We start from the raw sequence: 21,810 nt of genomic DNA on the forward strand, positions 1-21,810 counted from the left end.
AGCGCCTATTCCCAGACTGTCTTGTAGAATTTAAGCTATATATTTTTATTTTTATGTGCTCCAGATAAAAATATTTCTATATTTTTCATAGGCCTGTTTTTAAATTAGTGTTTGATGGATGTTAATGTTGCAAAATGGGTTGATAATGGTGATGTATAAACAAAATATATTAATTTCAAGCTAACGCTGTTTCTCTTTGACTGTTTGTGTGTGTGAGGAAAGAAGAATTTAAAGATGTGACACGTGTCTACATGAGACCTTATAACCTTATTAATAATATATAATAATATGTTAATATATTGTAGTTAAATACAAGCTAAAATCAACTATTCGCAATCATTGTGTTATTAGCTATACCATGTAAAATACCGCTAAATAAAACGATGTATTATTTTATCAGCGTTTATAAGCGATATTACTAATGCCATCGCAGTAAAATGCCATTGGGCAACGGCTCCTCTCCCTCGGCCTCTCAGCCAATCAGCTCTCACCGCTTATAACGTAACTCTGATTAGTCACGGGCTGTTGTGAATCGCAGGCCAGCGGCCCGACAATGCCAGGCGGGGGAGCCCCTTTCTCAGCAACACAGCACAGCATCACCGCCTCGCCTCGCTGAGAAAAAGGACAGGCAGGAGAGAAATGCAAAGGGATGTAAGATGGCAGAGCTACAAATGCTATTAGAGGAGGAAATCCCTGCCGGTAAAAGAGCACTCGTGGAAAGCTACCAGAACCTGTCCCGGGTAGCGGAATACTGTGAAAACAATTATGTTCAGGTAAGAAACGCCTAAAAACCGCCTTTGCATATGGTGAATTTACTGGTTTATCACCGTCGTGTCTGCGGTGTTGTAGTGGGAGTGAGTGAAACCACAGGGGCAGGAAATGCTGGTCGGAACGAAAGCGACTATCAAATCGCTAGCTACACCGAGTGGTCTTTTCTCCCGGTACGCTGGTTTAAGGGGCCGCTCGGTGCCATGTCGGGCATGGCTGTGTTTCGTTATCCCTCTGGTTTCTGTTTTTTAAAGGGTTTCCTCGGTGAGCTGAGAGCTGCTGGGGGCTTTTAGAGGGTGTGTCGTTGTTATGACTAAGTAGGTTGTCACTGACTGCATTCTGTGGTAGGTACCTGTGAAGGAGACTAATCTCAAAACCGATTTTTTTTTCCTTCTTTTTTCCTCCCTACGTGACTAAAACCGCACGCTCACCGCACGTGAAAACGGCATAACAGTATTATAAAACGAAAAAAAGGCTCGAGCCTTCCCTTTGGTCGTTTAAAATACAAAAGCTAACAATTGTATGTATATTTTTGAAAATGTAATACTGTCACAGAGCGATTATTATAACACATTTATTCACTAGAAACTCACTAAAACTGTGGCATATTCACGAATTAGCCCTTCCCTTTAGCCATTAAGCACTGGATTTAAAGGCATTTCTCATCTGTGAGCTTTCTTGCCAGTTTATACATCACAAAGTAAACCAAGTGCTAAAGACTTTACATGCAATTCGTCCAAGTCTATAAATGTGTAATGATCCTGATATAACAGTCTACTGCAAAACGTGGCCCCAGAGAATGTGTGTGTGGATCTTATAATGCCTGTGATTGCATGCATGGTGCAGGTTAATGAAAGGTGTGCCTGCTTGTTTTTTTGTGCTTATATTCACTAAATATTAAGTCAAAAAATCAGTAAAGCATTGAGGCATCTGGCTAAATGAGGTATTAACAATAAACCTCAGTTGTTAGTCTCCCACAGAGTGCATTGAGTAAATGTGAGGAATACTGGGAGCTGACATCAAAGTGGCTTCAATGGTCTGGTGTGAACAGAAGACCACTTTGAATCAGAAACTGCGCTCCAGCTTGGCAATTTCTTCGTCACCGTGCTGCCTTGAAAGCCCACAGTAAAAGCACATCAGATCACTTTACCCCGGTTGTCATCAAAAATGCAATGTAGGTTAGACTGCTTGAATGCACGTTTCCTACTGATGGGCTTACACGGTGTTGTGAGGCAACACTTTCAGAGCTAGATCATGCAGGAAGCTATTATTCTGCAGATCAGTTGGACGGTTTGAGAGGAAATGGCATGCACCTGGTGGCAAACTTAGCTGCTTTAAGAAGCAGGAGCTTAGAGGCTTTAGTTTACAGACCAGGTGTCATATGTTGTGAAACAGGAATTTGGAGCACTCAATAAATAATAATAGCAAAAAGACTGTCACATCAGATTGATTCTTTTGATACTGATAAACTAAAGGAAATGAAAAACCAATTGTCATGGTGTCGTTTCAAATTTATTTAGGTTGTGGAATATAAAGGTACTTCACATATGAGCTCATCAAAAATGCAAATCCCTGTTCATCCATCCATCTAAAAACAAAACAAAAAAGGAATCCCTTTTTATTTATTTTTGATTAATGAAACATATGTATTTGTAGTGGACAGTGAGGAACAAAGTGTTTTGTGGCACACCTGTTTTTAATGCAGTGTCTGTTCTTAGCACTACTGAATGTTGCTCCTGTCAAAATCCCAGCACCACATGAAGCCAACAATAAACCATGTAATCATATTTTGTGAGTCATCTGCAGAAAACACAGGGATGTTTTTTTGGAGCCAGCTGGTGTCACCCAGATAAGATTTACTATCTCCATGAATCATTTATGTGTAGGTGAATGAGACAAAGGCACTAAGGAATAACTCTGTGCATTAAGAGATTTGAAGTGTCATATAAGTTCCACATTTTTATCAGGCCTTAATTTCAGAAAAATATCATAAGCTTATATATATTTGAAAATGTTTGAAAATGATTGTGTGCTAGTTTGATTCCCTTTCACTGCTGAGTTTGAAAGCCCAGGGCTGCTGCTTGGTTTATTTCCTACATCATGGCTGGAATATGAAAATGCTCGCATGTGTGTGGCTTTTCCCGAATAATGATTTCTTTAGGGACGTTAAAAACATTAGCTCAGATCCTGCGTGCATGTAAACACACTTGACAAACACAACAGGGAATGAAGGGGATTGAGAGTATTATGTAGGCCAACGTAGCTTATCCTTATATTGTGCTGGGTAAAAATCAAACACGGAAAATGCTAATGTCTTCTGCCTTTTGCTCCCAAGTTGTCAAACCACGTTATCAGCTTGGATACAGTAGCTCTGCATAATCCCACGTGGACAGTTTTTAAAACTGCGTTCATAAACTCACACAGTCACCTGAAATGATGACGCTATGTAAAAAAACAAACTGCATGCCATGATATGTAAATCTACCCAGGCAGGCTGCAGGAAAAAGACACAAGTTTTATTCTTAGATCAGAAGCTGTTTGAAAAAGTGTCACATACCAAACTGAAGACAAGAAAGCAGGACTCAGTTTTTTTTAGTAACTTTCTAAGGTCTTTGTGTATTAAAATAGCATCTCTCGCAGTGAAATTGTTCTGCTTTTTACAAACCCACTGGTGTGTAAATTGTTCTGAACATTTATGTTCTTAGTTTTGCTTCAGTATATCGTTTGTGTATGCGTAACCACACATATTACTCATTTCACCCTTCTGTAATATAAGAATGTTAGCCCTGCCAACCCCCCCCAAACTACAACTCACTCGACACCCCTCTGACTCATAGTGTTTTTTGTTCATAACTCCTGAGGATATTCTTGTCTCAGTATTGTATTTCACTGAATTTGCTTTATTTTACCGCATTGTTTAGATAGGAGTCTTCCACATACCAAAAAAGGAATTCCAATTAGAGCCTCTACAAAAATCACCCAAAGAGAGTGGACAATGTGTATAAGGGAGATGTGTGTGTTTCCGTGCAGTACTAGTTTTAAACCTCTTTGTGCTCGTGTTAAGCTCATGCAAGAATCACTACGTATCCAAGCACTGTCCTAGCATTGCTTCACATGTTGTGTGTTAATAGCTCTGTGAGGTCTTTCAGTAGTCATCCAGTGAGTTATGTAAGTCAGCCTTTCCCAACCTAAGGTATGAAAACCAGTTTCTGTGCTAAACTCGCAGTGGGTCACAGAGCAGGTGGTTTGGTGGTCATGTTCAAAAGTGCTGTCATGGTGTAGGTGTTTAACCTCTTGCTACCAAGCACACGTAAACACGTGGTGGTTTGGAAACAGCTTGCATGTGATAACTGATGTATATAGTAGCTGTACAGCATACAACACAGCAGTGAATCGGCCTGAATGCTTATGAACTCTTCATTTAAAAAACTATAAGGTGAGACTTCAACATTTGAAAAACATTTGCTTATCATGATAAGTTTAGCCAATCAGCAGTCCGGAAACAGGTGCAGGCACCCTGATCTAAAACACAGCTTTTGGTGAAACCGTTGCATGGTGGCAGGACATTAGGTCATCACAGTAGCATCAGTGAATGTGTGACCCTGTAGGCACAGTTTGTAAATAGGGGTTGGACAGAATATCAATGTCAGCAAATCAAAATATTGATTATCATGATCTAATAATTAATGATAATTGATTAAAACATTCGTTGGCATTCTTGTAGTCTGCTAGGACAGGTGGAGCTTAATCATGAAGATCATGACCTGAGGCAATCTTAAGTGTCACATTTCTGTTTTTGTACACATTACAGAAGCAGAACGATATATTGTTTATAAGTCAGGTGTAGATTGTGTAGTAGTTGTAAGTTGTAGTCTTTCTGTGGTAGTTCGCTGTTGGAGTGCTTCAATGTGTGGCCGCATTCTCCCGTTTTGTTTCCAAACTATAAATATGTCCGTTCAGTCACATTGCTATTTAAAGGCATCCAGAAGCAGATGGTTTGCACAGCCGGGTGGAGATTTGGGAAATGTCCTGGCATTCCTGTTTTCTGGGCTCGAATCCCACTGTGCACCTGTCCCATGTTGCCCGTCGGAGTTGTTCGGACATTGTCCCAATTTCAGGCTGTGTAGTAGTCCACAAAGCCTTTGCTTCACAGAATCACAAACTTTTCTCCTTCACTTCCCTTCAGATCGTAACATGGCTTTGCAGTTTAAAACCAGCAAAGAGAGGATGTCAAATACTATTCCCTGTAGACAACTGCCCTCTCACTCTGCAGCTCACACAACTGATAGGAGAGGAACAATTACAGTACAGCATTTTGTCTTGCTTTTATGGACTTTACTCCTTACTTTCTTCTGCCAAATTCTCCATTTCTTCCACCCACACACATTTCCACTGACTTGTTTTTTACATCAGTTTGTTCTTCTCCCTCTCCCTGCCAGGCTCAAGACAAGAAGAAGGCCCTGGAGGAGACCAAAGCCTACACCACTCAGTCTCTGGCCAGCGTGGCCTACCAGATCAATGCCTTAGCAAACAATGTGCTGCAGCTGCTGGATATTCAAGCCTCGCAACTACGACGCATGGAATCGTCCATCAACCACATCTCCCAGGTACGCACCACAACAGATTCGGTATTTGTGCATGGGATTTGAATCATCAGCCAAGAAGGTCAACTCTGATTTTAGCAGTCTAATCGCTGCTTTATCCATCAAATGAACAAAGATAGGTTTTTCCTCTCTAGATAAAAGTTATTCAAGTACAGTAAAATGCCACAGTCTGCTATTATTCAGTGTCATAATACCAAACTGCACAATGGCACATTCATGTATTATAAAGACTGACAGATATGGCGGGGGCATGGATCATGCTGGAGCTGCCAATCCTCCACAGTCCCTCATCAGTCCCGCTTGCTTCATCAGCAGTCCTCTCTCTCTCCGTCTCTGTTCCTCTGTGTGCGCTTCATGCGGCCACCCTGCCTGTCAGCCATTGAATGTCCCGTCCCCTCCCTGTGCGCTTCATTAAGCCTGTCAGAATGAAGTGAAACCCTGACGCCAGCACTCTAGCTTGCATTTTCAGCTCCCACTTTACTCTGCAAACTGCGGAGCGGTAGCAGTCAGGTGCAATCTCACAGCGGACAACCAAACACTATTCTCAATCCTTTAAAGGTGCTCAGTAGAGCTTTACTTCCCCTACTTGATGTTTCTGCTTCACACCCAATGGCACCCTTGACGTGTAGCAGCACAGAAGAGAAACTGTTGAGTCAGTACGTTCACCTGATCGTAACTGAGAAGCGACTTCTATCAGCTTTAGTCTGGCCACAATGTTTCACTGCAGCCTTTTTTGTCATTTCATAGCTAGAAAAACACTCGTTTCACCACTAGATTGATTCTAGAAGTCACATATTTTTCTTTCTGTACTGCTGAAGCTGTAAAAGCAAAGTGAGGCCGTGCTTTTTATTCTGTTACATGGCATTCTGCGAACATATCTGCCCTTTTTCACAACACCATCAAAGCAAGCTTGTGCTATACATTTCAGAGAATTAGGTTTTTAATTTAAATTCTGCAATTTGATTTACAGGCAATCAAGACAGCTTCAAAAAGATTCTTAGACAGGAAACCACAACAGCATCTTATGAACAAGCTAACCGGTTGTCTTTTTTAGTTCATGCAAGCTGCCTCGCGTGCGTGAAAATCTAATAGCAGTCCATAATACTGCATGCCTTCTCCATGGCTGCATTTATTTGACACCATGCATGAATTGAGTCCGTGGATCCAGAAGAACATCTGGATCTAGGTCCGTTTGGAATACTTTCACCAAAAGTGTTTCCCAATTTTTATTCTTTCGGTTTGATATATATTCATGAAGATATGGCACAATGTTTTTTTGCAACGATAAAGAATCCTTCCAAAAATGTCTTGATTCAGATTAGTGTATGAATCGGCTCCAAAGGTTAATTTCCTCCAGGGTGGGGCATGCCACACCTCTGATAATTTTTTCATGCAAAATGGAAATGCAAAATTTAACCACAAGTAAAGAAGCAAACAAAACCAGTCTCATAAACTCAATGATGGGGTGAAAAAAAATGCATGCCCCTGAAAACACAGATGGCTTTAAATCTGCTTGAATCGTTTAAAAGTTCAGGAAAAGATCATTAACTTTACATATACCCCATAATGGCTTTTCTCTCTACACAAAATGAATATTTAACTTTGCTTTGCTGTGGCACTTTATCAATTTATCATTCTAGAAAGAAAGGTGGGCAAACGCTGCTGCCAAACCCATGTCTGATTTAAAAGGCCTCAGCAGAAAGGTCTTTGGCAGAAATATACAGTACAGGCTAATCCCTAAAATGCAAAGCAGCAGCATGTCTAATCAAAGGAGAAATCTGAATTAGAACCTGAATTAAATGGTTATGGATAAAAATGGACATGCTTCCTTTTGATTTTGTTGGAGATCTGAAACTCTACACTTTGGTTTCTTTTCCACTTTCACTCTGTCTTTTCTTTCTGATTTATCTCTCAGTTCATTCCCCGAAATTGTCATCCATCAGCTCAATGACCCACTTGTGCCTTTTTCAGCTCCATTTCAGTTGGTCCAATCCTCTTAAGCGCAGGATCAACTTCGCATTACTCTATATTGCAGTGTAAATTCAAAAGATTGTGGCGACACATTTATGGACACCTCTTTACCGTAAAATATAGCATCAACCGTATTAGTTGTTTGGATTTAGTTAATATCAAACTATACATGAAATCATTGACATATAAATTCATCGTTTACATGTCTTAAAACCATACTTGGTGCAGACATTTCAGCTCGCTCAGTTGCTCTGCAGAGAATGATCATCTGCTTAAGAACAGATTTAATAGAATGACACCACTGTATAGCTCTGGCAGTGAGAGTTACCATCTGTACCATCTGTTGTCAAAAACACACTCCACAGGGTTGAGCAGACAGGCAGATGTTTATTAAAGAGATTACAAAAGAAAATGAGATCGCAAAAGATCATGAAGGGCAGACATTGCTGTCGTCACTCATTAGATAACAGTTATGTCTCGATGCATTTAGCAATGTAAACACAGAGGAAATGCATACAGAGGAAAGTAGCTCTAAAGTGAAGTTTCCTTTTCTATTTCACCATTTTCTTCTCTTCTCAATCTCTTTTTAATTACTGTAAACGCCCCAGAATCAGCTTCTAGTGCCTCTGTCTTGTGTGCCTCTCTCTCATTTCTGTGCCTCTCTGTCCTTCTGTTTTTTTCACTCTCTCTAATCTACACTGCACCTCAGCTCGCCTGTTACTGGCAGGAAATGGGCAGGTCTTTTTTGTAACTTCCCAGCTGAAGCTGGGCGTGTCACTTCAGTTTCCTCTCCTAAAGAAAGAGCCTACAATATCACACACACACACACACTCAGATAAATAGATGATAGAGCTCAGAGACTTCATCTCAGACACAGTGAGAGGGTAGCACAACTTGACAGTTCTTCTCAGATTTTGAGTCTCTTGGTTGGAAAAATGTTTAAAGATAATTAAATGAAGCTCTAAAACACATGTTATTCTTATAGTATATTTCTTTGTGTCCATTTGCAATGTGTATATATATATATATATATATATATATATATATATATATATATATATATATATATATATATATATATATAATATATAAATTCCCCTCTCACCCCGGTCTATCCTTCAAGCTCGGGTCCTCTACCAGAGGCCTGGGAGCTTGAGGGTCCTGCGCTGTATCGTAGCCATTCCTAGGACTGTGCTCTTTTGGACAGAGATCTGTTGTTGTTCCCGGGATCTGCTGGAGCTACTTGCCTAGCTTGGGAGCCACCGCCCCTAGTGCTCTCTCTCTCTATATATATATATATATATAAATAACAATTGTTGTAACATTGTTGTTACTGAATTGCTGTAAACAGATGCTGACTTTTTTTTTGTACAACTACATGTCCACTTTGCAGCTTTTGAATGCTGGTTGAAACTATATTAAGCAATAGAAGCTGGTGATGGTGTAACAGTTTTAAACATAGATTACTCTGTGCACAGTAGCCAAAAAATTGGTTGTGAACAGCGCACACAACAGAGCTAGAAGCTGTCAAATAACAGTAGTTCTCGCGTATTTCATTTACACATATTCTCTTTGAAAATCAGCTTCAAATTAAGTGTAATTGTCTTGAATTAAATTGTTGTCAACAACAGTTTTCACTGCAGTGCACTATGATGGCTCAGAAGTTAAAACGAGCCTTCGCTTTGGGCGAAGGTTGGTGGTTTGATCACCAGCTCATCCACTTGTTGATGTGTGTGGGCACATCAACATAATTTCATCATAGTATAAATAAATATGAAAGAATAAAAGCACATGGTTTTAGCGTTCAGTTACGTGCCGTATCACCTCCCTACATTAAAAGCAAATTTACAGGCCCACCTTAGAAAACAGGAAGTGACCATATTATATTTTCCTCAAACAGACCGTGGACATCCATAAGGAGAAGGTGGCCCGCCGAGAAATCGGCATCCTGACCACAAACAAAAACACCTCTCGTACCCACAAGATCATCGCTCCGGGCAACATGGAGCGGCCGGTGCGCTACATTCGAAAGCCTATCGACTACACGCTGCTGGATGATGTAGGACACGGCGTCAAGGTAAGGAAAATATTCTTCATTGTGTTAAAATAAAAGCCTTCTAACAAGGAGTAAGAGTAAAGTCGTCTCTGCACTATTCCACCATAATTACTACCAAACTGTTGCATCTGTCCATTACTTTGATAAATTGCCGTGTTTTCTCCCAGTAATCAATTTTGCCAGAGAGGAATACACATACTTAGTCAAGTTTACACCTGGTACTTGCATGTGAGCATCCTCACTGTCTGTATTCATAATTCATTCACACACTCCCACCCAGGCTGCGAGCTGATCAATACGCTGGCCTTTTAGTTGATTAAGCACGGAAACACTTCAGCCCATCCAAGAATAGCTGCACAGGCAAGAGTTTTTCATGCCCGGTAACAATTACCCAAGCTGCTAGTTATTAATCGACTGTGTGTGTGTTTTTGAGGGAACTATCATAGCCAAGTGTTACTCACACCATCACACTCTCTTCAAATTGTAAAAAAAAAGTAAAAATCTTTCAGTCTTTCTTCCGCCTCATTCTTCAGTTTTTTTTATTCTCTCTCCCCATGATCCATCCTCTCCTCGCCCCTCTCTTCCTCTATTTCACAAGACTGTGTGTCTGTGCTTGTGTCAGCGTGCACACACAGTTATACGCACTGATTGCTTGTGTCATAAATTTCCATAGTGCGTGTGTGTCAGTTGGCCTCTGTATCCCTTTCCCCTGGTCTGTCTCTGTTGAGATAGTGGCTGTCCGCTGATTTTCAAACATCCGCTGATTCAAATTCAAAAGCTAGTGTTTCCTCCTTTGAGAGCTGGCTCACACTGAGACGGATTTGGCATGGCCCACTATGCAAATTGAGCATCATTCAGGAATGATAGAAATGACAGATCTCTGCAGAAATCAGCACATTGTAGATGCAAGAAAATCTGCAATCTTTTCTTTTTTTGTCCATCTGGAAATCTGCAAAAGGAAACAGCAGTTCGTGCTTCTAAGACACGTGTCTACATTTGGATGAGCATTATGAATGTAATGAAGTTGACTTATTTTAAATAGGTTTAGATAATCAGTTTGGGCTTGTGAAATGCATTTTTGGATTCAAAGCTCTCTGGCTGCTGGCTCCTTTTTAATTCTCTTCCTGGCTACTTGTGTATGTATGTAAAGGCGCTTATGAATGTGCATTTGTGCAAACGAGAATGTATACAGTTTGTTTCTCATGCACACATATATAAATCTGTGAACTGCTCAAAAAGCTCGACCCAAGAGACAGCATCCCAGACATTTTTCAATATGTGTGGCCCGACTAAATATCTGCACACCTGAATGTGCCATAGGTGTGTCAGAGAAAGACTTGCACAGTATCCCCTGCACATCATTTTGCTGTACATGTATTAAACTACAGGTGTTTGTGAAATATAACAGCAAGCAAGTCAGTGTGCGAGAGTTAGATTTAATTTTTTGGTGGGATTTTATTTGGTGACTGCTGAAGTTTCAAAGTTAATTGACTTTTTCTTAACGGGTTAAGCAGGGAAACATTATCCAGGTTAGTTTTCTTCTTATATTTGACTTATGCTTAGTCACTGTGTCACTATTATTGTACTATAAGAATGAATGTGATTGGATATCAAGAAAGGATATCAAGATTTTAATGGTACCACTGCTCCTAGCAGTATGCTGTTGCTCATGGCACCTTGTCGCTATATTTAGATTTAGACTTCAAAATAAAGTGACAGTAGCTCATTAGAAAAGAAGGAAAATGGCCTTGACTTTGTTTGTATCTCCAACTCCAATCACTGATAAAAGACACTGCTCACTATTTTTTTTCTATGAAGTCAGAAAAATCATTATTGCAGATTTCTTTGAGATATTGTGATATAGTTTCGACCCCTATTCACTACTGTTACAGCCGCCACATAGAAATACACTATATTCAGAGGTATATTAATGCAGGTGTGGGGGTATGTTTGTAATTTTGCTTTCCTGCATTTATGAGTCTGGGCTGTGTTCCTGCCGTGCTGGGAAATATTAGCAGCTTATTAGCGCTCTATCCTCACAGCCCATTTCCTCTTGGCTGAGGTGGATTCCCTCAAGCTTTAGAGGAGCACTCATCCACCCCCATCCCTTTTCTCCCCCACGTCCAGGGGAATTTATCCACGGATAGATGGGAAATCATTCTCGAACTTGGAAAGACCCATTCATGCATGTGTGGACGACTGTGTTCAACCCCTCACCGTAATGGCTTTTTTTTTTGGCATTTTCTGGCAGTTACCATGGTGATAGGTTTAGCCACATTACAGCCACTCAGAGACTCTGTTATTTATGACCTCACACCACTTTCCTACCCAATTTTTTATTTTCCTGGTACGACACTTAAAGCATGTAGCTCAGCCGCTCCTCGACTAGACACTAAAGTGACTCTTATCCTGATTACAGTCTGTAACACAGATCCAGATACAGACATAGAGGGGACAAAACAAAACATAAACAGTGTTTCCATGTCCTTTTTTTTTCAAATGTTTGTGTACAAAGTGGACCAAAAGGAAGCGAGCTCTTCCTCTGTGTTGGTTAAAACCTAAATTGGGTTATTTGGTGTGACTTCTACTGCAGGCAGGTGTTCAAGTGAACATAGGAGTAACTGACATTAAAGGCTAGCAATAATAATATATAATAATCAGATAAACATTAAATGTATTAATGTTTTAAGTTGCCTTTTTCCTCAGTTTTATATTATTATAAATTGAACCTCCTTTATGCTGCTAGAATTTGGCTTATAATGAAGTATAGTTTGAACAGTATTAAAATTGCAATTATAGATTCAGGGTGATGAGCAGTCTGTGACCTGGAAAATTAGTAGCACACACACGGTAGTGGTTCACAGTCTTTCCCACATAAAAGTATTTGTGGATTGTGAAATGGTCTAAATACACTCAACTGTATTCATGTGAAAAGCCTTACTTCACACTTGCTCTGAACACACCAATACACTCCCTTCCTTTTTTCTTCTTGATTCTCTGTCAGCATCATGTAGTGTGGGTACAAAGTTACTGTTACCAGTCTTTAACCAATGAGCTTGTTTTTTGTCTTCTCTTTCTGCCTGCTTGCACTCAGTGGCTTAAGGCCAAGGTAAGAGATGCTTGTATTTCTCCTCTTATTGTCCATAAATTGATGTTCAGAGCCACATTATCAAGGTGCCCATGAAGCCATGAAACATGTCTTTCTACCTTTGAGACGCATAGAAGGATGTGCACCTTTAATCAGTTACACATTTTTTTACAGTAAGAAACTAATCGGATTTGGTGCAAAGGCAGTCCAATAAAGCAGGATCAGTGTATATATAATAAGATATTTCATGTGTATGTTGTATAATTAGATTTACAATCTCTTCATCCATCTATTACTATTAATCATACACTCTTTATGTAAGACAATAGACACCTTCATACTGGTGCTTTGTGTTTTCTCCATTCATACAGTACAGGTGAACCTCATCCGAGTTTGCTTGTTGAAATGACTCCTGAGAGTCAGGTTCATTGGTAGGAAAATCGCTACGTTACAGAAAAACAGGCTTTTAACTTGCTCTTTTTTCTCTAGCAACATGGGAACAATGCGGCGGGACGAGGGGGGACCCTTTCAAGGACCAACCCACCTTCACAGAAGCCTCCAAGCCCTCCCATGGCTGGTCGTGGTACCCTTGGGTAAGAACCTACAGTTTAACTTGCGTGGTGTAAGAGGTTGTGGTCCCATCTGGTCTCTGTTAAACTGGGGCTTCCTGCCAAACCAATGAAACACACAGTAGGTTATGAATGCAGAGATATATTTTAGCAAACAGTTCAAATGTTTAAAGTTTCCCTATTCTTTATTTTATTCTATTACTTTCATGAAACTGAAAACAAACTCTACTTTCCTCTTTCCTGTGTTCACCTGACTCCAGACGTAACACTCCCTACAAAACACTGGAGCCTGTGAAGCCCCCAGTGGTGCCAAATGACTACATGACGAGCCCGGCCCGACTCGGGAGCCAGCACAGCCCCGCGCGCACAGCGTCTCTCAATCAGAGACCCAGGACACACAGGTAGCACAGATCCATTTAAACTTTGTTTTCGATTGCTGTTTACCACGTTACAGCTGAACTACAGGTAAATGGGGCACAAATGTTAAGTATATGCATTTAAACCACTTGAGAGGAGTGAAATAAGCCGATGTAAGCAATAATGTAAAGAAATGACCAGAGCATTTAAAATGTGTTAGATAAAGTGAGACATGCTGCAGTTTGTTTTCTGTAGGAATGGGGAGCTTGTAACTTTTTTCAGTGAGACTGACGAGGCCCTCTAACCTGGTGCAGATATGAAGACAATGTGAAAGGGCTGATTAGTGTTTTCTTATTTAAAAATGCTGCTTTTTACATCAGATAACCTTCCTGACACTAGGGAAACACCAGTGTTTTTTCAAATTGAAATGTCTGGTTACAAAAAAATGTAAAAAATTATTAGTAAAATAGGAATCAGCAGATAAGACTTTTAAAAAATGAGATATTTACATTTCTTTATTAATTCCTTCAGTCTGTGTTTTTGACCTTTAGATCTCTTCCTTTTTTTCTACATAAACTTCTCTTCTACGTGCGCCGCAACTTCTTCGCAGAAATCGATATTGGTTGCCATAGTGATGGGCACATTGTTGCAGACAGAGTGACATATGAGAGACTAATGATAGGATGTCAAACTTTGTTATGTAATTAAGTTTGTCTCACACATTTCTACTGATTGCCACGAACTCTCCCCTTGCTCTCCGTGCAGTGGCAGCAGTGGTGGCAGTGGTGGGAGGGAGAACAGTGGAGGCAGTGGAGTCGGTGTCCCTCTAGCAGTTCCCACACCCTCTCCTCCCAGTATGGGGCAAGGTGAGTTCCCAGCGCTGCTGTGTCTCCTCGTCTCCTGCATGTGACTCTAAACTGAGCAAAGTTTTGCTTTAAATCTGGAATAGAAGTTGGGATAGATTTTTTTTTGCTTTTTTAGAAAACTGACAGGATGTAGATTTACTCTTGTGTATTCTGTCACATTATAATAATGGAAAAAGTGCCGCAGGCATATAGCCTTACTGAAAATGTATATTTCATAACCATGTTTTTGACCTTTTGCTCAAACCAGTATTAAATATATAGTAAAGAAACTGCTATGCAAGAAAATTCTGACCAAGGCATGAAGGAAATCTGGGACACTGGGCACAGAGAGAGCAAGTGTAGTGGTGTGTTCAATAAAGTAAATTGAATATAAATGCTGCTCACACCGGCTCTCCCCTCTTGTAGTGGCCCCATCGTCGGCCTCTGTGCCCCAGGGCCCCGGCTTGGGTCCCATCCCCATGTCCCAGTTTGGCACCATCTCCCGCCAGATCTCCCGTCACAACTCTTCCACCACCTCCTCAGCCTCCATGGTGTCGGCCACTGGCACGTATCGCCGCGCACCCTCCGTCTCCTCCCAGCAGCCCCATCTTAACGGAGGCCCAACATACACTCAGAACCCAGGTAATGTCAAAGGACTCCTGAAGCACTTGGTGTTTAGAGATAATCTGCACAAATAGGTTCGGGAGCAAGAAGTTCACATCCTGTCCTAATATAATGAAATACGCATTTAGAATTTGGCCACTCATACTTCTGCGTTTGGTCCTCTTCGTCTAACAGCTATGCGGGCTAGCCTTTTCAGGGGCTAATGAAAATGAATGATGAACTGTAATAACAGAAGTCGGGGTTGTTGAATCCTCCCCACCTCTGCCCTGCTACGCGGAGTGTTACATTAGCTTTTCTAATTGAGTTATGACATTATTATTTTAGTCAGCTGGAGGAAGGTTCTTGTTCAGGGAGACCGGTGAGCAGGCAGATGGCATTTCAGGGTAGAAAATGCTCGCAGCTGCAAGACGAGGGAAAACCCAGGACATAATGCATATTTTCTGTCAAATGAGGAGAATTTATTTTGGCAGGCTTCTCTCTGAGCCATTCTCCTCTAATGGCTCCTCTCAAAGGACAAACTGTCTTTCTTGGCACAGAATACAGAAGGAGGAGGCTGTCTGTCTTGTCGAGAAGCGAGAGAGAGACAATGACACTGAGCCTGGTTAGCCACAGGCTTTAACTGAGACATTGCATAATCTTGATGATGTCTGCTGTGTAGTTGTTATAATTTTGTGAAGCTAAAAGGTACGTTTGGACACGTGGTGGATGTTACAGAGGTTTAACAGCACAAAAAGCTGTTTCATTACACGATGGAGCTCATTGATCTCACAGGGTGTAGCTGTGGATAGATGTGAAAGCGCGATGGAATATTAGGACATTACTTCAGCGAGGTTACAGACGCCCTCTCGATACATGTGATTTATGAGTCAGACCTGGCATGCCTGTGTGTGACATCATGTCTTTGAGTGAGGACAGCTGTGTTTTTCTGTTTGTCTGTAGGGTTAATCTTACGATGAGACAGTGCAGCAAAAAGATTTTTAAGGGGAATGTATGCAGGTTATGTTGGTACAGGTTTTTTAAGTGAAGGGTGTAGGTGAGCCAAAATGCTGAACTGCATCCAAAAATACTGCTCTAGTGAGATTCCTGCAAATTCTTTGAGAAGCCGTATCTGTCTTCCTGAAGCGTTATCTTGCAGCTGTAGCTGTCATGTTTCTGGGTCTGCGTCGTGCTTTGCACTTCTTTCACCGCGTTGAAAACGCTGCAGCTTTTGCGTTTGATTTTTAAAACAGATGCTGATGAGGTAGATTCTCAGGCTGAGATTAGATGAAGGCCTGTTCGGCCCAGCTTGAAAAACGCAGCACAAAAGAACACTGATTGGAAGTTTTCAATCGAGTTGCTCAGCAATGCTTTCTGTGCTATTTTTGCTTGCTCACAAGCTTTTTGTTGTCTCCCCTCCCCTCTTTCTTTTGCAACATGCTCAATTTGGATTTTCTCTTCTCTGTGATGCCCTCTTTTTTCTGTCTTCTGTCTTTCTCCCTGTCCAAACACCTCCGTTGCTCTCTGTCTCTCGGCTGCTCCTTCTGCCTGATTGTTGTGGCTCCAGTGTCTGTGGCTCCTCCACCTCCTCCTCCTGTGGTCCAGCTGACCCCACAGATCCCCCTGACCGGCTTCGTGGCCAGAATGCAGGAGAGCAGTAAGTAGTAGAAAGCAGACAGAAACATACACTTATGTGGTATACCTGCATGTACCGTTAAAGTTAGAAATGTAGACTGTACAAACACAGCCATGTGCAAAAGTCACAGGTATGAACCTCAGCATGCACAAAATTTACGCAATGTCACCAGTGCACTAGACAGGGCTCTGAGCACATTTCAGGACCCACACACTGCTACACTCACACTACCTTATCGCGCTGGATGCATGGCTGAGGGTGGAGCACCCTCAGATGTCTGTCTGTTGCCATGGTGATAGATCACTGAAAGCTCTCAGTCCACTGAGGAGAGAAAATGTGACCCGCTGCTGCATCCTGATTCACCAGCCGCTTGTCTGCAAAGACGCAGAGATCAAACTATCTGTGTCTCCCTAGTTCAATGAACCGAAGAACAGTTCTGCACGAGTCATGGAACGACATGAACAATGGAGTTAGTGTGTGTAGTTTGCACTTTTTAAACTGGCCTTAAGCTAATAATTATTGCTAAATCAGCTGGTGGCTTTTCTCTTGTTTTTCTGGTGCACAGGAAGCGGCACGTTTTATATTTCCACCACCAGCAACAGGGATTAATGTGCATGTGGAAGAAGAGCTGATTGGTTAGTCTGAACACTAATCACTTTGACTAAACAAAGAAAAGGTCTGCTGCTAAAAAGAGGTCACCTCACAGAAAATACTGATGTTTAACGAGCGAGTTCTTGTGAGAAAATGCCACAAAGAGAAGCACTTTAATACTAGGAAAAAAACAAAGAAACGGGGACCAGTACAAGTGCCTTTTAATGTTTTTTTAATGGGAATGGTCTTGCTCTGTCTTTGCCTGAAGTATATTGCGTTACTAAAAGCCTAATGTATGTGGTGTTTATACAAGGGGAAATAAAACCAAAGTCAGCTATTGTTTTATAGCGAAGCGTTTTCAGCTGTTAACAGCTCCAAAGTGAGCTGTTGGACCTGTTGTAAAAAAGGTTATGCAGGCAGATTGGAGAGTTGCATTAATTTCAGTCCCCTGTGCCAGTTCTTTAATTCAAGAGCAAGCTTATGAATTAGATCAGATGTGCAGTTTCTCTTTAATCACTGGGCTCGAGACTACAAAGTTGCAGGGAGACCTGCTCCAAGAGGACTCTCTTAGCACGAGAACTTATTTGGTTAAAAGACTGAAAAAAGTCAGGGCTTTCAAAATCACACCAATCCACCCATTTTATCACGTCGTATTCTTGTGAAGTATGCGCTTGAGAAGTGCCGCTGTTCACTTCTCACTGGACGAATTTAAAAATGCAAATCATACAGTGTTACAGTACGTGTGTGGTTGCATAACACAGCTACTAAATGAATCCTGTCATTTAAAGAAAGAAGAAAACACATTCAGGTGTGATTAAGCGCCACCGTTACTTAAACAACTACAGGATAAACTGAAGAACATGGCTGGTAGTTGTAGTACTAGAAGTAATAAATAGAAAGACTGCAACGGCTACTGAGGACAACTGTGTCCAGGAAAGTTCAGCATCCTCTGAGAGATTTCACGTTTACAGAAGTGATACAGAGTGACTGTTTTATAATGTTAACTGAATATTTCGGGAACTGTAAACAGCCACTTGTAGTGCAGAAGATGTATTGATGTTTCACTGATAGGAAGTTTATAATAATAATAAATGATTAGTAAGTAAATGAGTGCCACGGGGACTTGGATCAGTGCTAGTATTAACTGATGCTGCAGGATCAGTGTCCAATTACAGTTTTTTCTGATTGCTTAAGCACATTTTTTGTAACTATTGGCTAATTTTGCAAAACTCTTCACACAAATAAGAAAACCTGTCACCCAATCATCAAAACATTGTAGTTCTCTTGCAAAAGCAAACACAGCTGGATTAACTCTTCACACCTTCGTAAAAATGGTGTTTCCGTATCAAACAGTACACACAAGCCATCATCTACTAAGCACACAATGCGCCAACTGCACACTGATGGTATGAATACAAAACACATCTGGCTTTTGCTTTCTCTGTGCACAAGGTAGGCTATGTCAGTTTGAGCTCATACTTCTGTCATAGATCCATAAGCATAGAGGGATCCAAACTTCAAGTACTGGTGTTTATTCAAACACATCAAAACAAACACAAGTGTTTATTTCCAAGTATAGGATTATTTGCAATCGCCATAATGACTATATGGGTTACTTGGTCTGCAGTGAACATGCTTCCTCTGCCCCCAGCATCTGGTCATCTAGCAATTCTGTAAAGTAACAATTTCAGTATTTTTACATCAATGGTATTGGTGTGTTTCTCATTGGCATATGGCAGTGCTACAAATCTTTGTGCGAAGTGACTGTACTCACCGATTCTCATTTCAAGATGTCCTTATGGTGCTTGCTACAGTGTAGCGGCTCGAGTTAGGCTGGACCCGTTGGCCAGCTACCCTCAGGGTCATTCCACGGTTGATTACATGGTCCACTATTGTAGCTCTGATGTCATCAGCAATTCTATTTCTTACTCTTCCTACCCTTCCTCTCCCCCCTCCTCATCTTCCTCTCCCCCCTCCTCGTCTTCCTCTTGCTCCTCCTTGTCCTTGTCGTCCTCTTCGTCCTACTTCTTCACCTCCACGTCCTCTTCCTCGGCCTCCTCTACTTCTCACTCTTTCTGCTCCCTCCATTGTACTCCGCACACACAGCTTACCTGTATTATAGTGCTCAGGCTGATTGCAAAGTGAACTAATTATCTAAAAAAGTTTTCACATGTGAAAGTGTGCCAGACAGTTGGAAAATTAGTGTTAATGATAGCCATACATGTGTATACTTTTGCTAGGAGTGTGTTGGAAATTTGGTAATTGAGTGTTGTGCAGTGAATTGTGCCTACAGTTTTGCAAAGTGTGTGTTACAAAATTGCAAACTGAGTGCAAAGCAGTTTTTGTGCTTTTAGTTTTGCAGACTCAGTGAGTGGTTTTGCTATAAGTCTGAATAGTTTTAGAGATTGTGCTACAGGAATCACAGTTAGGGTTTAAGCATTCAGAAAAAACTGTAAAAACTAAAGGGACCCACAGCTGCCCTCTAGTGAGCAGTTAAATCACTGAACATTTAATGTGTGTACACAGTTAGAAGACTTGGAATGATTTAGATCATAGTTGCTTGATAATTATATATGTTAAAATAAATATAAGAAACGGTGCATGGTGCACACTAGTCTCTCTGACCTGACCAGGCCATAACAGTAACATGTTGAAAAAATATATAGGATTTTGAAAGGTGAACACTATCACAGTGCAAGAGAACATTTTGAAATATCCCCAGACTGAGAGATCTGAACACACTCCTTCCTCATTATTTCTTTAATGCCTTATCACCTCTGCTTCCTGCCGTGCTTCAGTAACAGACAGCCCAGCCCCACCTCCTCCACCTCCCCCAGAGGACATTGGTGTCTTTGAAGAGCCAGCTCCCCCTCCTCCGCCTCCACCTGTAGATTACGAGGAAGAGGAGGCCGCAGTGGTTCACTACAACGATCCCTATGCTGATGGAGACCCCCAGTGGGCTCCCAAGAATTACTTAGAGAAAGGTTAGTACCCCGAGTTAATCATTGTATTTAGACTTTCACCAGTGCAATGAGCCATTTTACTGTTTTTTTCATTTTCCACAGTTGTGGCCATTTACGACTACTCCAAGGACAAGGAGGACGAGCTGTCCTTCATGGAAGGGGCCATCATCTACATAATCAAGAAGAACGACGATGGCTGGTTCGAAGGCATCTGCAACGGCGTCACTGGACTCTTCCCTGGAAACTATGTTGAGTCGATCATGCACTATGCTGACTAAAGAAAACGAACAAAAAACCCCACACGTGATGGCGCTGCAGAGGTAATCCGTGAAGATGTACAGACGTATGCGGCGCAGCGATAGCAGTTCATACAGTTTGGAATGAAGTGCCATGGTGAATTAATAAGTAGTTTTCTTCTTTTGTGGGGAGAGGAAAGGGTTTGATCTGCCCTATTAAAAAAATAAATACATAAATAAGATGCCGCACAAAGTAGGAGGGTGTTGAAGCTTTGCAAGGCCTGTGTCTGGAAGTAAAGGCCTTTTTTTTCCACCACTGTCATCAAACAGCAACATTTTGCCTCACGACAAAATGACGTACATCAATAACAACTTCAGTGGATACAGAGTAAATCTAGATGTAGTGTTGCTTTTTCCGAGTATGCAGTAGATCCAGAAAGTGACGCACTGCTACAGTTTTACCGAGACAGTGTAACCGCTTTACGGTAAAGTGCTGCACACTTTTTCCTTCTCGTTTATTTGTACTGTAGACCATCAGACCAGCTCTTTCCTTCCTTTTGAAAAACAACGATCTTACATTATCAGAGACCTGAAAAGGACAAACGAACGTCATCAAGTGCATTAGGACACAGCTGAATGTGCCGTTGACGTCCAAATCACACAAGGTGTTTAAAAAATATATTAAGGAGGATAATGGCCAGAAGGAGCTGTGTATTCAGTATGCTCTCTGCTGTTGGTGGGGGTTGAAGTGAGTGTATAGACTGATCGCAAAAAAAAGAAAAGAGTTTCTTCTTTCTGATGGAGTCTCTTTCTGTTCTCTAACTTGTATATAAACTGTAATGTGAGAAGCTGCCAGTACAGTACATTTGTCAGTGTGTTTCACCAGTGTTTCCATCAGCGTCAGTGGGTGGGGGGAAGGGCGTGGTGCCAAGAGTGGATGTTTTGAGAATTTTTTACTTTACTTTTTACTTTATTTTTACTTGAAAATTAATTTTATTCATCACCCACAGTGCCATTTTAACGTGATTCAGGCAAAGTGGTTGTGTACAGGCATTTATTTTTCTACGTTAGGTCACAACTATATCGTCTTGATCGCCATCACTGTATTTGTCGATGCTGTCCAGCTACTGTAGCAGAGCGCTCACGTGCTTGCTGCTTCGTGACGCGAAGCAGAGGAAGGACTAAGTCGTGTGGCTTTCTTGTTTTTTTTTCATGTTGTTTCCATTGTGCACTGATTAGTTAGCGGTAACTGTGATGACTTTTATTTCCATCATGGCTTTTATCACAGACACAAGCGTTGCCATCTCCAAAGTATCAACTAACCTTTAGGCTTTGTTTGTTCTTTCAGTGGTTGCTGGTGCGGTGCTTTACATTGGTGCTTAATAACCATAATCACCAACCCAAACAACCTCAAGTCCAAGACTCCTCCCACACAGAAATGTAACAAAGGACTTTTAGTGTCGTTATCGATCGTTTTGATTGTAATCCTCGGCCACTTTTGTGTTTGTAGTGAATGTAGGTGACTC

General features: G+C 41.3%; 1 protein-coding gene across 4 annotated transcripts; it reads left to right on the forward strand.

The window, feature by feature from the left end:
• Window positions 1-586: 586 nt before the first annotated feature.
• LOC146688177 (abl interactor 1-like) lies at window positions 587-21,019 on the forward strand. 4 transcript variants are annotated; one of them, XM_085438210.1, is made up of 11 exons: window positions 587-773; window positions 5,208-5,375; window positions 9,244-9,420; window positions 12,494-12,508; window positions 12,977-13,080; window positions 13,317-13,457; window positions 14,179-14,279; window positions 14,685-14,900; window positions 16,426-16,515; window positions 19,884-20,069; window positions 20,151-21,019. In XM_085438210.1, the coding sequence occupies exons 1-11, from the start codon at window positions 657-659 to the stop codon at window positions 20,324-20,326; spliced, it is 1,491 nt and encodes a 496-aa protein (XP_085294336.1). In that variant the 5' UTR covers window positions 587-656; the 3' UTR covers window positions 20,327-21,019. The 4 variants fall into 4 exon arrangements, with proteins under 4 accessions (XP_085294336.1, XP_085294338.1, XP_085294337.1 ...); XM_085438212.1 differs by lacking the exon at window positions 16,426-16,515; XM_085438211.1 differs by lacking the exon at window positions 12,494-12,508.
• Window positions 21,020-21,810: the final 791 nt, after the last annotated feature.

Source organism: Copadichromis virginalis, linkage group LG18, assembly GCF_057382275.1.
Source record: "Copadichromis virginalis isolate Kocher_CV1m ecotype Utaka linkage group LG18, C_Virginalis_male_GT1.1, whole genome shotgun sequence".
Taxonomy (NCBI): Eukaryota; Metazoa; Chordata; class Actinopteri; order Cichliformes; family Cichlidae; genus Copadichromis; species Copadichromis virginalis.

Excerpts from the sequence above, each read along its gene's own strand:
- LOC146688177 (XM_085438210.1), top strand. The coding sequence starts at position 657 with ATGGCAGAGCTACAAATGCTATTAGAGGAGGAAATCCCTGCCGGTAAA. Across the intron at positions 13,458-14,178 it reads CAGAGACCCAGGACACACAG|TGGCAGCAGTGGTGGCAGTG; the intron begins GTAGCACAGATC and ends CTCTCCGTGCAG. Across the intron at positions 16,516-19,883 it reads GGCCAGAATGCAGGAGAGCA|TAACAGACAGCCCAGCCCCA; the intron begins GTAAGTAGTAGA and ends GCCGTGCTTCAG.